The sequence below is a fragment of the Rhinopithecus roxellana genome, chromosome 1 (assembly GCF_007565055.1).
Source record: "Rhinopithecus roxellana isolate Shanxi Qingling chromosome 1, ASM756505v1, whole genome shotgun sequence".
In the NCBI taxonomy this organism is placed as follows: Eukaryota; Metazoa; Chordata; class Mammalia; order Primates; family Cercopithecidae; genus Rhinopithecus; species Rhinopithecus roxellana.
The window spans coordinates 46,006,324-46,021,496 of record NC_044549.1 but is presented as its reverse complement, the minus strand read 5'-3'; the positions used below and the strand labels follow the sequence as shown (position 1 = coordinate 46,021,496).

Here is a 15,173-nt window from a genome sequence, read left to right as displayed (position 1 = left end):
GAGTCTACCCCTAAGGTCCTTTACAGCTCATTCAGTCGGTTTTTCCGTTGCTCATCTAGACCAGGAGTCCCCAGCTAATGCGAGACAAGGACCACCTGGAAGGGGAAAAACATGGCACAGGCCACATGTTCCCACTTGCTCATGCTAAACATAGACCTTTGGAGATTGGACATTTTGAGACATTTCTCTTTCGTGGCCCACAGTGGATCAGGGATTCAGGAGCTCTCATGTCTAATGAAAGTCACAAGTTCAAAATTTAAAACAGATAAATCAAGAGCATCACATTGTTGCTGTCAAATTTTTCTTTAATAAGAGAAATAAATACATTATTATTATTGTTATTATTATTATTAAACAGGGTCTTGCTCTGTTGCCCAGGCTGAAGTGCAGTTGCATGATCATGGCTCACGGTAACCTTGAACTTTTGAACTCAAGCGATCCTCCTGCCTCAGCCTCCAAAGTAGTTGAGACTACAGGTGCATGCCATCATGCCTGACTAATTTTTATTTCATTTTAGTTTTATAGAGACAGAGTCTCACTATGTTGCCCAGGCTAGTCTTGAACTCCTGGGCTCAAGAAATCCTCCTGCTTCAGCCTCCCAAAGCATTAGGATTACAGGCATGAGTCACCACACCTGGCCATTATTTTTTGCATGATACCTTAAAAATTTTTTTTCCTCATGTCCATCATCTCATTTGATTGTTACAGTTACCCTGTGAGGTAGTAATGCCTACCAATGACAGGCATTACTGTTCATATTTTACAGATAAGAAAACTGAAATTCACTGAGGTTGACTGATTGGCCCAAAGTTGTAGAATCGAGAATGGAGAAGCCAGAATGAAGACTTGTGTTCTGTCTCCTACTCCAGAGTCCTTTTATGAAAACATTCCACTTGGCCATCCCCAACTTTCCAAATAGAAATAGTTTTCTTTTTTCTTTCCTGATTATAACAGTAACACATGCCATTAAAAGACATGTACATGAATTTTAACCACAGCGTTTTTGTAACAGCTGCAAATGGAAACTACCCTAATACCTATTAAAAATAGAAGAGAAAGTAAATTACAGGATAGCCCCACAATGGCCACCACCTCACAAGGACAACGAAGAGTCCATGCCTACATGCAACAAAGTGAGTGAAGCCCTGGACAGTAGAAGCTAGACCCAACTAATCCATATGACTGCATTTCACTTCCATAAAATACAAAACCAGGGATTTGGTCTTTTATCAAAGACAGGAATCCATGCTGAGAGAAATCAGGGCAGTGGTGACACATGTGGAGGAGAATATTGAAAGGCAACATAAGCATCTTTTAGTCCGAGATGTGGCTACACAAGTGTATTCAGTAAGTGAGATTCTTGGAGCTCTGCATGTTTTTGGCATTTCATGGGCACTTTTTCCCACAGGCATTGATATGGTTTGGCTTTGTCCCCCCCCAAATCTCTGCTTGAATTGTAGCTCCCATAATCCCTGTGTGTCATGGGAGGGACCCAGTGGGAGGCAACTGAATAATGGGGGTGGGTTTTTCTGTCCTCATGATAGTGAGTAAGTCTCACAAGATCTGATGGCTTTATAAAGGGCAGTTCTCCTGCACACGCTCTTTTGCCTGACACCATGTAAGACGTGACTTTGTAAGACGTGACTTTGCTCCTCCTTTGCCTTCTGCCATGACTGTGAGGCCTCCCTAGCCATGTGGAACTATGAGTTCATTAAACCTCTTTTTCTTTATAAATTACCCTGTCTCATGTACTTCTTCACAACAGGATGAAAATGGACTAATACAGGCATCATATTTTAAAGAACAGTTTTAGAGAATTACACATACTGTTATAAGAAAATCAGACAACACTGAAGAATACAAACATTTTTCAATCAATTTTAGAACTAAACACCAGAGAATGTGAAAGTATATTCCACAAACCTAAGAAAAATGTATTTAGTTCTGTGTCAACAGTCACTTAAGGAGAAGAAACAGAAGAGGGAAGGAGAAAAAAAATGGGGATGACTTGATTGGAAGAAAGGCAGACTGATGGAGAGGTAGAGGAGTGGCTGGGCCGGGAGGCACTTGGTGACACAAAGGGAGACTTGAAGAATAGAGACTGAGAGACCCAGAAACAGGCTCAAGAAGAGACACCTGCAAACAGAAAGCGACAACAGAAAAGCCAACAGAATGAGGGCCGAGGGGGCTGGAGGGAAAGAATACATCCAGACTCACAGAGTGAGTGAGGTAGAGAGGCGTGTGGATATTGCCCCCGACTGTCAACCTGGACTGTGTGAGGAGAGGAAATCATCGCTGCTTTTTGCAGTCATGTGGAAACACCGTGTTTCCAGTGACTCCACCAGAGCCTGGCGCTTGGGACGTGTTTGGCAAATATTTGTTGAGTGAGTGATTGATGAACAGATGATTGAAAACCAGGTCCCTCTGCCCACAATGGGAGCTCCACCTCTAGACGTTCTGCTCCTTCCCTGGGGCCCTGGACACTCTGCCCAGTGTTGTGGCATCCCAGGAATTTCCCTGCTTGCTGTGGGGAGGATGTTTCACACTGGAAGGTTTTGCAAAATAGGACTGCTTTATCAGAATCCTGTTGCACTGGAGAATGTTCCTGGCTCATTGATGTTTACGGTGTGTAACCAATTTTTATCAAAGGAATGTTGTTTGGAATGGAATGGTCCTCTCAGATGGGCAGACAAGAAACGGAAGGTCATTTGAGGACCTGCCCCAAGCTGTGTTAAGTTGGAGCTCCGAGTTGCTGCGTATGATGTTTGGGAGCCTGGCCAGCCCATGAGCAACCCTTCCTCCCTGGAGGAGGTTCCAGCCAGTTTTCAGAGGGATTGCAGTGTTTATAGTCTCACCTTGGACCTGCAAGGCAAACTCCCCTGGAGCTCAGCACTGGTGGGTGGAGAAGCAGCAAGGGCTCCCTATGCTCAGGGTCCAGCAAAGAGGTCAATGCAGCCTGGACAAAATGACACTGTTTCTGACATTCCAGAAAGGAGAGAATAAGTCTTCTTCTAGGGGGTTAAAAAATAAGGAGATGGGTTTATTCCTTTCATTCTTTGGTGAAAATCCCAACGCACCTGCTTCTTGGAGCTCTGAACAAAATAGTGTAGATGTAGCCCATGTGCCATGGAGGGTTGGAATTCTGCTCTTCTATGACATCTCTGGTGCTGTGGGGCCAGCTCTGCAGCTCCTGTCTGCAAGAGTTCTTCATGTACCTTGGGGCAGAGAAAGGGACTGAACGGGAGGTAGAGATGGAGGCTGAGGCAGGAAGGGAGGAGGAGTCAAGAGAGGTCAGAAGGTTCCATTCTTGTGGGAGGGAAACCTGCCCTGCAGCAAGAGAGAGCTGGGGTGTCCCAGCTCTGCCCAAGGATGCCAGTGAGCAGAGAGGAGCAAGTGGGAGAGCAGCTGATGCTGCAGCGTACTCTCATTATTGGTTTATCTTCACCAGTCCCCACGGGCCTGTGACAGGGCTGGGCATGCTGGGACATTTCTCTCCCTCTCTACAACTGTTTCTAAATGTCTTAATGATAATGGATAGAATTATGTCTCCCCAAAAGATATGTTCAAGCCCTAACTTCTGGTATCCGTGAATGTGACCTTATTTGAAAATAGCGTCTTTGCAGATGTGAATAAAATGAGATCAGACTGGATTATAGGGGGTCCTAAATCCAGTAACAGTGTCTTCTAAGAAGACCATGTGAAGACAGACGCACACAGTGGGAAGAAGACCATATGATGATGGAGGCAGGGGCCACAAGCCAAGGAACAGCAAGCATTGCCAACCACCGCCAAAGCTAGGAAGAGGCAGAAAAGAGCTCTCTCCTGGAGCCTTCAGAGGGAGGACGGGTCCGTTGACATCTTGATTTCAGAATTCCAGCCTCCGCAACAGTGAGAGGATACATTTCTGTTGTTTTAGGCCACCCAGTTTGTGGGACTTTGTTACAGCAGCCCTAGGAAAAGAACACGTTGGTGTTTCTCAGAATATTAAATCCCTCATGCCTGCCCCTTTGTTCCCTCCACTTACAGCAAGTAGCCTCTCTTACAAGTCAAGTCTCCTACTTTACCAAGAAAACGGAAGTCTCAGAGGGAAGTCCAGGCCCTGCAGTACCCCATGCTCTCCTCTTTTCCTCTTCCCAGGCCAGTCCGTTCACCTGGGCTAGGATTCCATCCCGTCCTGCTTCTCAGAAACCTTATCCCATCACCTTTGACTTTCTCCCTCCCACACAGACCATTTCCACGTCCAAATGTTCCCCCTAAAAACAAGAACTCCCCTCTACTCATTCCCCTGTAGTTACTGTCCCAGCTCACTCTCCCACTTCAGAGCCAAACTCTCTTGAAATGTTATCTCCACCAGTTCGACTTCTTCGGCTCTCACTCCTCCCACTGTTCTCCGTGTGGATTGTGCTCTGAACACTCTGAAGTCACTTTTCTTAGGATCACCAGTGATTTCCATGTTGCTAAAATGAATGGCTATTTTCAGTCTTCACCTCACTTGACCTTTCGGCAGCGTTGCACACTGTGAGCCAGGATCTCCTTCCCTTTGCTGGGGTGATGTCACCTTCTCCTGGGTTTTCTCCTATCTCTCAGTGGCTCCTTTCCAGTCTTTTTTTCTGGCTCAGCCTCCTCTCTCAGCCATTTCATGTTGTGTTCCCCAGGACTCATTTTCAGCCTGTCTTCTCTGACTATGGTACTCTCTTCCCTATGTAATCCCATCCCCTTGTACTACAAACCTTAAACTGGGACCTCTCCCCTCAGCTCCAACTCTGCAGATTCAAATAGTTCTTGTCCACCGTTCCCTCTCCTTGTGAATGGTACCACCATCCATCCAATCATGCAAACCAGAAACCTGAGAAACCTTGCCACTCTCTCTCTCCCTTATCCTCCATGTCCATCAACATGTCTGGTGGATTTTACCTACTGCAATCTCTCAAATCCATATTTTCCTCTGAATTCACTTCTATTACCCTTATCCAAGAATTATCACTTTCCTCTTGGACTTCAAGACTCCAGGCATCAGTTCTTGTTTCTTTCTAAATTATTCCTCTTATCATATTATTCCTCTTATCATTATCCTCTTATCATCTTAGAATGACGATTTCCAATCCCAAATCATGTCACCCCTCATCCCTTATCTCCCCCTCCTCTCCTCCACCTTCACCGTACTCTACCTTCTCTACTTAACACTTTATAATGACTTCCTTAAACTCTTAAAATAAATAAACAAATCCGTAAAATGAACTGTTAGGTCTCCCTGATTTAGTTCCTATCAAATCTCCAGGCTTACCTCCTTCCATGCTCTTCCTCACTCTCTATCTCAGTCACAATAGCTTTCTTCCAGTCCTTTGCATGTATCCTACTTCCTCCTGTCTCAGGGGCCTTGTACATCCTCTCCCCAGTCTGCTTTGCCTGGTTAACAGCCTACACAGCTTTCAGATCAGGGTTCAATTTCATGTCCATGGGATTTCATGTCCATGGGAAAACCCAACACACCCTCCTGAGTGCTCTCCTTCAGGCACTTACACATGACAAGTTTACATTTATACTCTTCTAATTACTGTCTGTCTCCTTCAAACCCTTAAGCTCTATGATGTCACAGACTTGCCCAGCACTCAGCACAGTGCCGGGCACAGTGCAGTCACTCAGTAAGTATTTGTTGAATGACTAAATAAAAGAAAGTCTTATGTTGGATTCTGAGGATATAAAGATGAATAAAGCACAGAGCATCCCAGAAAGCACCTTGTAGATTAAGAGTGGGAGGGAACAAGCAGATGAGAGGATAAGTAAACAGACTCAGGGTTTAATAGGATGATGAGCAGATAACAGAGAAGCCACCAGATGCTCTAGTGGAGATACTGATCCCTGGGCCCAACCTACCTGTCCCTAGGTGGAGCTCAATCCAGGTGTCTATTAACTGATCTGTCAGCCCTCAGGTACCCTCAGGCACCAGAGTCCTGAGTGTCCCTGGGACATTACTGCTGTGCATCTGCCTCTGCATCCCAGCCATGGCAATGCCAACCTATGTGACCACAAATCCTGCACAGGCACCATCCTCAGGAACTGGGCACACCGTGGGGCCAGGTTAGAATGTAGTGTTAGAAAAGGCTCTGGCTACAATAAGGGCACCATGCAGACCACTTTAGTCAGAAGAGTTCCTGGTGCCTTCTGGGCAGTGATCTCATCATATCCTCAGACCAACCCCAAGAGGCAGCAGAGGGAAATGATTTTTCTCCCCACTGGGCAGCTAAGGAGACAGATCAATAGAGATCACCCGACTTGGCCAAGGAATGAGAATAGCTTCGGAACAGAACTTAGAGAGAACCCAAGGTCCTCTCTGTTCAGTCTACCAGTCAAGCCGCAGATCCGCTGTGGCAGGAACCTGTATAGTTTGTTCACTTTGGTGTGGAAGGACATTTCATGGCCCCTTCATACCACTGAATGTTAGATTAGGTGGCCTTGAGAGATCATTTGATTCAACATCCTCATAAAGAAGGAAACGGAGACCAAAAGATGAATCTTTTTACTCTCCCTTTCTTTACCTGCTCTACTGATATCTAGAGGTAGGGCAGAGATTGTTAGTGGTCTACCCAAATCCCTTCTCCCCTTCTTTGCCTCTGTGGTTAGACTACATTTCCCAGCCTCCTGTGCAGTTGGGTGAGCCATGTGTCCATGCTCTCTCCAGTGGAATGTAAGAGGAGATGAGGTACTTCCAGACCGGGCCCACCAAAACCTCCTCTGCTCACACCACCACGTTCTTTTCACCTCTGGCTGACTGGGATCCAATTCCCAGAGCAACTTTGGAAGCCATAGTAGGGTATGGCAGACCCACCATAACGTGGATTCATAATGTGGATTCCTATTCCTTTAACAGCCTTACACACTGATGATCAGCTCAATGGGACAGCTTCTTCATGCAGCCTATTGAGCTGAACATCAGTGTCTAAGGCCGTCAAGGGAACAAGAATGAAACACATATGGTGTTAAGCTGCTGCATCTGGGTGGCCTATTTATTACTACAGCCTAGCCTAGTCCGACTAACACAAGCAGAGGCAGGAAAGCCCTGGCAAAAGCTCTGACTACATGAAGTTTCAGGTGGCAAAGACACTGGGCTCCCTGCTGATTTCACTGTCAATTACATTGGGGTGCCCCCACTCCTACCTGTGGAGAGGTCAGGAATGCCTGTTAACTCACTCAGTCCTTGAATTTGTTCTGAGCTGTCTTCCCAGCTGTTTTATCCTAGATCAACAGATTCCCAGGGCTGGAATGGGTCTGAGAAGTCATCTGATTTATGACCCTGGCTCCAGATAGGACCTCTCAAGCTATCTGAGATGATCAAGAATCTTGTCTGGGTTTTCACATCCCTGGGAAGGAAACACTACAAATGTTCTTAGATAATTGTTTTAGTCTATGGCCGTACCACCCTGCAGTGCCTGATCTTTTCTGATCTTAGAAACTAAGCAGGCTTGAGTCTGGTCAGTACTTGGATGGGAGATACCTATTTCATACGTCCTTGCTACTGTGCCGGAAGTTCTTTACTGAACTCTAAAACATCAGAGCTAGAACTCTCCTTAGCAATCATCTAGGACCATCTTTGTTTTAGAGATTGGAAACTGTGGCCCAGATCACACAATTAAACAGCGGTAAAGGGCAGAAAAGAAGCAAGGGCTCTAGCACCAAGTCGTCTGTTCTTTCCAAGGTTCTCTACTGCCTCCAGCTCTCTTGCTGTTTTGCTGTTTTCTCTTGTTCTGCCCTAGGAGGAGAAGAAAAAGAGCTGGAATCCATCTACACCATGATCAATCTTTCCAAGTTCTCCTTGTGTGTCCCTCCCCTAATCTGCTGGTTAAGCCCTTTCTAGTTGGTAATTACCCTGAACTTGGTCATTTCTCTTAGAAGGCAGAGAGAAGATTAGAGAGATAAACCTGTGGTACTTAAAGTGGGGAGGGATTGGGGGAGTGGGGGAGGATTGCGGGGAGGTGGCAGGTACATGTTTACTCCTTGGGTCTTAGTAGAGAAGGCAGATTCTCTCATAGGATCCCTGAATCCACACCAGAAGCCTGTAAGGGCCATTCTACCCTTAAACCTTCCTGCTTGCCTGGGAGTGCAACCAATACTACGTGACATGGTCTCCTTGGAGGGAAGGGAGTGGCAGTGAATAGAACCTCTGAGCACAGTCCTAGTCTGTTGGGGCTTGTGTGACTGGGTCTGGGCAGCTGTGCAGTCCTGCCTGTTATTGTGAGAGCAGCATCCAGAGAAGTTGAGCTCAGGCCATGAGAGCAAACCAAGTCAGTTTCAGGGGGGTTATTGTTTGGTACTTTCTTGGAGAGACCTGGAAGTTCTGTGTGAGAGCCCTGGAAAACTAGTTTGTTTAAAAACAAAACAAAATAAAACCAAATCTTTACTCCTCATTCCCTCATTTAAGGTGAGTTTGTTTATACACAACCTCCTTTATGTTTTTTTTGCCAAATGACTCACTTGTACTGAGTCACCAGAAAGTGGGCCTAGGCCCATCTGCAGCTGCCCTGAACACCACGATCTCATTCTCCTGGAGGTGGGTCATGGAGATCTGGAGACAGAGAAACAGAGAAGAGCAGAGAAATGGGATGGAGAGCCAGGCCTGAAAGTGAGGTGCATACTCATATTTTCATGAGCATTTGGTTGTCAGACAGGGGCCCCCAACAGAACCGGCAACATCCCCAAGGAGCTGCAACATTTGTTTCTGTTGCAATACTATTTGTTTCTGTTTGCAAATTATTGCAAAGTGTGAATTAGGAGACCAGAATTAACAATATCACATGGTCATTCACGGATCAATCATTTCGTCTTCGGGTCTACCTTCAGAATCTTGAGCAAGTTATTTTCCCATTTGAGCCCCTCTTTCTTCACTTACTGAGGAGGCTTACAGTCCTAAACTTTAGACATTTTATTATTCATTTACTGGGGAGGGAGGGGTTATGGAAACAAATGGAACTTTATTTACCAAGAAAATTTGTTCACATGAAATCTTTGAATCTTTCCCCAAAGGTTTCCATTTAAAATTCTGTGATCTCTGGGCATCATTTAGTTTAATTTGCGATCTGCAGCTCTTTTCCTGATGATGAGTTTGCCCTAGCCTGCCTGAATTCACAGTTTTCTTTTCCCTGCAGCCTGTTTGGGTGTCCTCGCGGTGACATCTCTGCAGAACTCTGGTGTGAGCCAAAGGCAGTGGTCGGATGGGAACAGCATCCAAGCTTGAGAGGGCGTGGGGGATACTCGGATGCTCGCGTTGGCCGGAGGGTGAGGTGTTAGGTTTGGCAAACACGAGCTCATCACCAGCCCTGGGGCCTGAAGAAGGGGAAGTGGGGGTGGGAGTGGGGACACTTCAAATCAAGTAAGGGCGGTGACAGCGCGGGCTGGGGACCAGGGGACCGTTCCCTTTCTCTCTCCTATCAAAGCACTTGGGATAATCTAGTCTGGTGCTAATCACATTACCCAGGACCTGCTTTTCACCTACTTCTTGTGCGTTTAAGGAGTTGGGAAAGTGGTGCCCGATTCAGAAGACTCTATGTGGAGCATGTGTGTGACAAAAGTTGCAGCACCGTGGCTCCGCTGACCTCATCCCGCTGTCCCGGGCCGGGCCGCTCTCCAGGCGCCGGGCCCCAGCCCCCTTCCTGCCCTCTCCCCGCCCCCGGGCCCGCCGCGCGGGGCCGGTGATGTCAACCGAGGAGGAGCCGCCCGCCCGCCCGCCAGCGACCCGCCCGGGCTAATTAGCATGTAGCGGCGCCGCGGGCCGCCTCCGCCCAGCCCGCCCGGCCCCCGGCAGCCCTCCCGCGGCTCCCGACAACTTTTGAGGCGGGGGAGCGCTCTCGCAGCCTCACTCTGCTCACTTCCCCGGCCCCGCGCGGCCCCCGCCGCCCGCTGCCCGCTGCCCTCGCCCCGCGGCAGCCCCGCGCCCGCCCCGCGCGCCGGGCATGTGAGCGCGGGCGGGCGCCGTCACCATGGCCTCACCGCGCGCCTCGCGGTGGCCGCCGCTGCTCCTACTGCTGTTGCTGCCGCTGTTGCTGCTGCCGCCGGCGGCCCCCGGGACGCGGGACCCGCCGCCTTCCCCGGTCCGCCGCGCGCCCCTCGCGGGCGCGGGGCTGGAGCTGCAGCTGGAGCGCCGCCCGGAGCGCGAGCCGCCGCCGCCGCCGCCGCCCACGCCGCCCCGGGAGCGCCGCGGGCCCGCGACCCCCGGCCCCAGCCACAGGGCACCGGAGCCGGGCGCCGCGACACAGCGGGGACCCTCCGGCCGGGCCCCCAGAGGCGGGAGCGCGGGTGAGTGAGAGCCGGGAACCTGGCGCCGGGCCAGCCTGGGCTGCGGACGTGGGCGCGCCCCGGGCCGTATCCCCAGCCGTAGGCCCCTCCGCGCCGCGCGACCCAGGGTGGGGGCTCCTCGCCCGGCGTGTGCTGGACCTTGAGGGTCGGCGGGTAGGGAGGGACGCTTTCGCCGTTGGCTGGACTGAGGGGTGTGACCATCCCGTTCTTCCTCAACCCTTTGGAAGAAAACTTATTTCCTGTGGGGTACCCTGTATCTCTTCCACCCCACTTTAAGAAAATGGAAAGGAAAGGAAAGCAAAAGGGAAAAAGGCTCCAAAGCATCTCTCACCTCTGATATCTGGTCAGCCTGTCCCCAGTTTCATTTTTTCCGCTATACAGAACTGGCCTCTTCAGGTACAGGGCTGGACTTTCTCATCTAAATAACTGATTTTCTAAGGGGTTCTAGCACGCGATATTGTAAAGGACAAAGGATGTACGTAGTTTGAAACAAAACGCTCTACTGGTTCAACTTGAAAGCAAAGGAACCCCGGTTGGGGTTGCATGGTTGAACCCCTACAAGGCACAGGCTGATACAGGACCATCCCTGAGCCTCCTGCCTCCCCTTTCCTTTCCAATGAACTGTTGCTCCGTGATAGCCACTGCCCATTCCACGCAGAGAGAAGGAACTGACCTCTCCTCCCTGCTACCTTTGTGTCCAGTTCTTTCTTATGATCTGGAAAAATATGTCACAGACTGAGTGGAATTCTAACCATAATACCATTATGACCTTGGGAATGTTGTCTCTTTGAGCTCACTTTCTCCATCTGTGAAATGGAAGTGATGATGCCTGTTCCTTCTAGCCTCCTAGTGATGATGTGACAAAATGAAAGTAAAAATAAATGGAAAGTGCTTTGAACAAAGTCAGCAACGTGGTGGTGTTAGCCTTTGCCTTCCTGTGAGTGACACAGGGCATATGCTCTGTCCCGGCTATTCAAAGAAGCTGGGTTGCTTGCAACACTGGACATTGATTTGGAGTTTCCCTGAAAGTTGAGGTTTTTGTACGCGTAATTGACAATTCATTTAAGTTTCTCATATCATGCAGACTTTCTGGCACATGAATTAGCTTGCTTCCTCCAACCTAGAGGTGCTTCTTAGAGTTAAATAAGAAAAAGTTTGGATTTTTAAAAATCAAGTTCTCCTGTAAAAACTCAATTTCATATTCAACAGTATTCCCATTATGGCAAAATGCCTTATTTTGTGAATTTTTAAATCACTGGCATAAGATTGAGAAACCGAGGAACAGTAAGAAAAGGGAGAGGAGAGATAAGCTTCTGAAGACTTGTAAGAGACACATCCCAGAGTGACCCTGACTTTAGATAACTTACAGCATACACTGTTTTGCTAAGTTCCACGGGAAGGAATCAAGAACATAAAAGAGCACATTTCCCGACTTTCTCCAACTAGAAAAGTAACTGAGGAACACTGTGTAGTATTTTGTGAGTTTTTCTAAACAGAAGATAGAGTGCAGAGAATTGAGAACATTTCAGAGGAGACACCCAAGAGCTGAAGGCAGATTTCTCTGGGTAGTAGTCAGGCTTTCTTAGCTGAATGGCCCACATCTTATTGTTAGGGGATAGGTGGGAGGGACACTGACTTGCAGGAGCCCTGGCTGGATGGGGCTGGCACATGAGTCTCTTTCCTTCTCTTAGGGGTGGGATCTCTCCAGAGACCGTAGAGAGGTAGGTATTACAGAGATAGGGACAGTGGAGGCAGCTAGCTTACAGGACTCAGGTGGTAAGAATTGGGGCCTTATGTGACCCAAACATCCCTCACAGGTGTGGCAGGTAGCACTGCTAGTCTTGGCTTTGTGGCTTTCCCAGTTTGATTCCTTTGCAGAGGTGAGTGATGGGGTCTTCAGGTATATGAGGTACTGGAAGGAATACGTGTGAGAGTCCCAGAAAGCAGCGAGAGAGTAGTTGAAATAGTGCACACCTTCCCTTACCTAAGTAGGCTCTCCTGGTCTCCTGGTGTCCCACAGACACCACCCAAGGAGTGCCTCCTCTTCAGTGGCTCGAAGGCCCAATCTCTGAAGAGATGTTGGAAAGGTGCGATTAGAAGAGATGAACACCTGTTGAAGCTGCTAGAAGCTACTCATATGGCCAAGGATCTAGGCATGACTTGTGCTTGTTTTTCTGGTAGTGGCTCAAACAGTGTCATTTAGGGATAAAAAAGAAACAACACATAAGAAAACCAGTGTTCAGTGATTTCAGTGAGTCTGAGTTTTCTGATAACCAGGATTGGGGGCCTTTTGGATTGGCCCTCATGTTTCACTAGATGCTATCACTTATTTCACAAGGCAGCAAGGTCTCGATGCTGAGAGGGCCTCCACAGGTCCTCCAGTCCACACTGTTGCAGCAGATGTCTGCCCCTGCAGCACCCCTGACAGATGGTCATCCCAGCTCTCCCTCAGCATTTTTGTGTTTGGGGAGGCGCCATGCTACTGCTGCTAACAAGCCCTGAGTCTCACAAGTAACGTGCTCCATTTGGTTGCTGGGGAAGCTGCCTGCAGCCCCTTCATGCCATGGGGATGCTGGTAGTCAGGGCCTGGCCCATGGGACTTCCAAATACACTCGTGTCAGCAGCAAGGGCCACAGATGGCCTTTTCTTCCCTGTGGGCCATTCCCAGCTCTTCTCCTCCTGGCAGAGTTCAACTTCTCATTGCTGAGTGACCACATTTGCATTCTATTATGTGGGTTGTTTGCCTGTATTAGACTGTAAGTCCCTGGAGAGCAGCTCCCTGTTTATATAGCCATTGTTAAGCTTTTGCGCCCACCTGTCACCCTGCTGGCTGTTCAGTTGATGTTTATTGCTGATGTTTCAGCCAGTGGTGACAAGATGCTGAGACCTAGAGGTTTTCTTTTTATGCGTGTGTTTTTCTACCACTCAGGACTTCCGAGCCACAGTTCTAAGCTGAATGCAAAGTTTATATGCCTTGATTCTGTGATCCATATGCTATGCTTTAATTGTGAGATCTGCAGATGAGAGGGAGAGAAGGCTTAAATCATAATGAAAATCAGTGCAGAAGGAAAGAACTTTCCCACCCAAAGGGGAAATGACGCTGAGTAGCTGAGCAGCCAGCCCAAGAAATAATAATCTTAGAAAAATGCAGCTCCCTAGAGGAAAGGAAGTGCTTTGAGCTGAGCCCCTTCTGAACTGTTAAATAGCTGTCGCCTGAATTGCTCTAACTTTGTGGGCCAACTTCGTCATTTAGCTTGGCTGCTGGGAGAACCATTACAAGGTGCAGCGGGCAAGAGGCAGCCCCTCAGGGAAGGGAGAGTGGCTTTCCTCCAGAAAGCCGCTACCTCACTCCTCGCAGAGGCTTGCCGGCGGGTGGTAGTGGGGATTCCTGAGAAGCCTATTTGCTTTGATGGAGGGTGTCCCAAATAGAAGGGGGAAGGCGGGAGGGGGCAAGGGACTCTCTGTGGTGCATGAGTGTTTAAAAGCCACATCCTTTTTACTTTGCAAGAACCCTTTTATTGCTTTCCTCAGCCTGTGTGCACAGGCTGAACTGTTATTTTTTTGCCAGAGACCCGAATGGTGTGGACTGAGGGAGACTGAAATGTATTTGCTGCCCAGGTGGGCAGTTTCTGCATCCTTGTCCTGGAGGCTGGGGAAGGAGCCTCTGCCCTCCTAGTGATCCCTCCTACCTTCCAGCAGCCCTGCCCAGCTGGCTGAAAACAGTGTTCCTGAAGTTTAACTTGTCCTTGTCCAGAGACACTCAGAAAGAAAGCAAAGAACACATGGCAGTTGCGGTTTTGTTAGCCACTTACTGCCTTCTTCAGTGGCTTCCCTCTGTCTCCAGCGTCCTTTTTGTGTGAATGGGAGGTTTCAGCTGCAGTAAATGTTCTCTTCCAAGAATCCTGGGGAGGCAACAAGGAAGGAAACTAGTTGGGGTCTGACTTTTGACTCCCTGGCCTTTGAGCACCTATGTGTGGTCAGTGCCTTCACACTCCTTGTCCATTTAACCCCAAAACAAGCCTGTGAGGGATGTTATTTGCCTTTTACAGTTCTGGAAACAGTAGCCTGGAGAGGTTAGATCACACAGTAAATGGAGACGGCAGGATTTAAATAGATTTTGACCAAATCCATTTACTTGTCCCACAATATCAGGAGGTCTCAGTTTTCTCATCTGTAAAATGGGGTGCCAGTTGTCCTCGATCTCTAAGATCCTCTCCCGCTCATCATTCTTCTTCCTCCCTCCCTCCATTCCTTGCCTTGCCTTTTTGTAGAGATTAGGGGCCAGCGTTGGGGTGGGGAAAATATGAGGAGATGGCAGTGGCAATGAGTTTTTACACCTATTGAGTAAAAATGTTTTAAAAATTTTGTTTGAAATTGCCTGAGACAAGGCCACAAGTCTTTAAAATGACATTTTATATAGAGATTGTAAATTATACCCTACTCATATGCCAATCCATAGGTTATTGATGCTAGAGGTTGTTGCATTAATTATAAGCCAAGCTGAAATGAATTGGTGACTTTCTTAATAGGCCCTCTCCTGGGAATGTGGAGCAGTGGCTGACGTTGTGAGGCAGTTGTTATGAATACCTGCCCAGTAGGAGGTGAGGTTAAATGGTGCTCCATGCAGATGCTGTCAAATGGCTTTCATTTGAACATCTATGTATGCTCTTTTCTACCCACTCACCATTCATCAGGCATAGACAGAAACAAAGACGTTTCTATCCTGGTTTTTCACTCTTCTTTTGTTGGAGTGTGGCAGATGTCTCTGTTTGTGTCAAATTGGACTGATTTGTAAATCAGGAAATGTTTATGGAAGCCTTGCTATGTGGAAGAGTCGTGCCAGGTGATAAGGTTGTATTGCATGTCTGTGATGCCCCCAGGGAACA

At 48.3% G+C, this 15,173-nt stretch overlaps 1 protein-coding gene and 1 long non-coding RNA gene across 5 annotated transcripts in view; one reads left to right on the top strand and one right to left on the bottom strand.

Annotated features, from left to right (window-relative positions):
• Positions 1-3,774: 3,774 nt before the first annotated feature.
• On the bottom strand, positions 3,775-10,761 carry LOC115900734. Of its 2 annotated transcripts, XR_004060400.1 has the most exons (4): positions 10,619-10,761; positions 8,470-8,560; positions 7,493-7,747; positions 3,775-3,950 (listed from the first exon to the last, which is right to left on the bottom strand). It is a non-coding gene; the product is annotated as an uncharacterized LOC115900734 (long non-coding RNA). The 2 variants fall into 2 exon arrangements; XR_004060399.1 differs by lacking the exon at positions 3,775-3,950 and having other exon boundaries at positions 5,301-7,747.
• Positions 9,763-15,173, top strand: part of HEG1 (heart development protein with EGF like domains 1) — an 89,650-nt gene continuing 84,239 nt past the window's right edge. For 2 of the 3 annotated variants that reach the window (XM_030942319.1, XM_010354814.2), the window contains exon 1: positions 9,765-10,287. In XM_030942319.1, coding sequence (XP_030798179.1) covers positions 9,972-10,287 — 316 coding nt within the window. In that variant the 5' untranslated portion in view covers positions 9,765-9,971. Of the gene's footprint in view, positions 10,288-15,173 lie in introns of all 3 variants that reach the window. The other variant, XM_030942325.1, reaches the window with a different exon arrangement.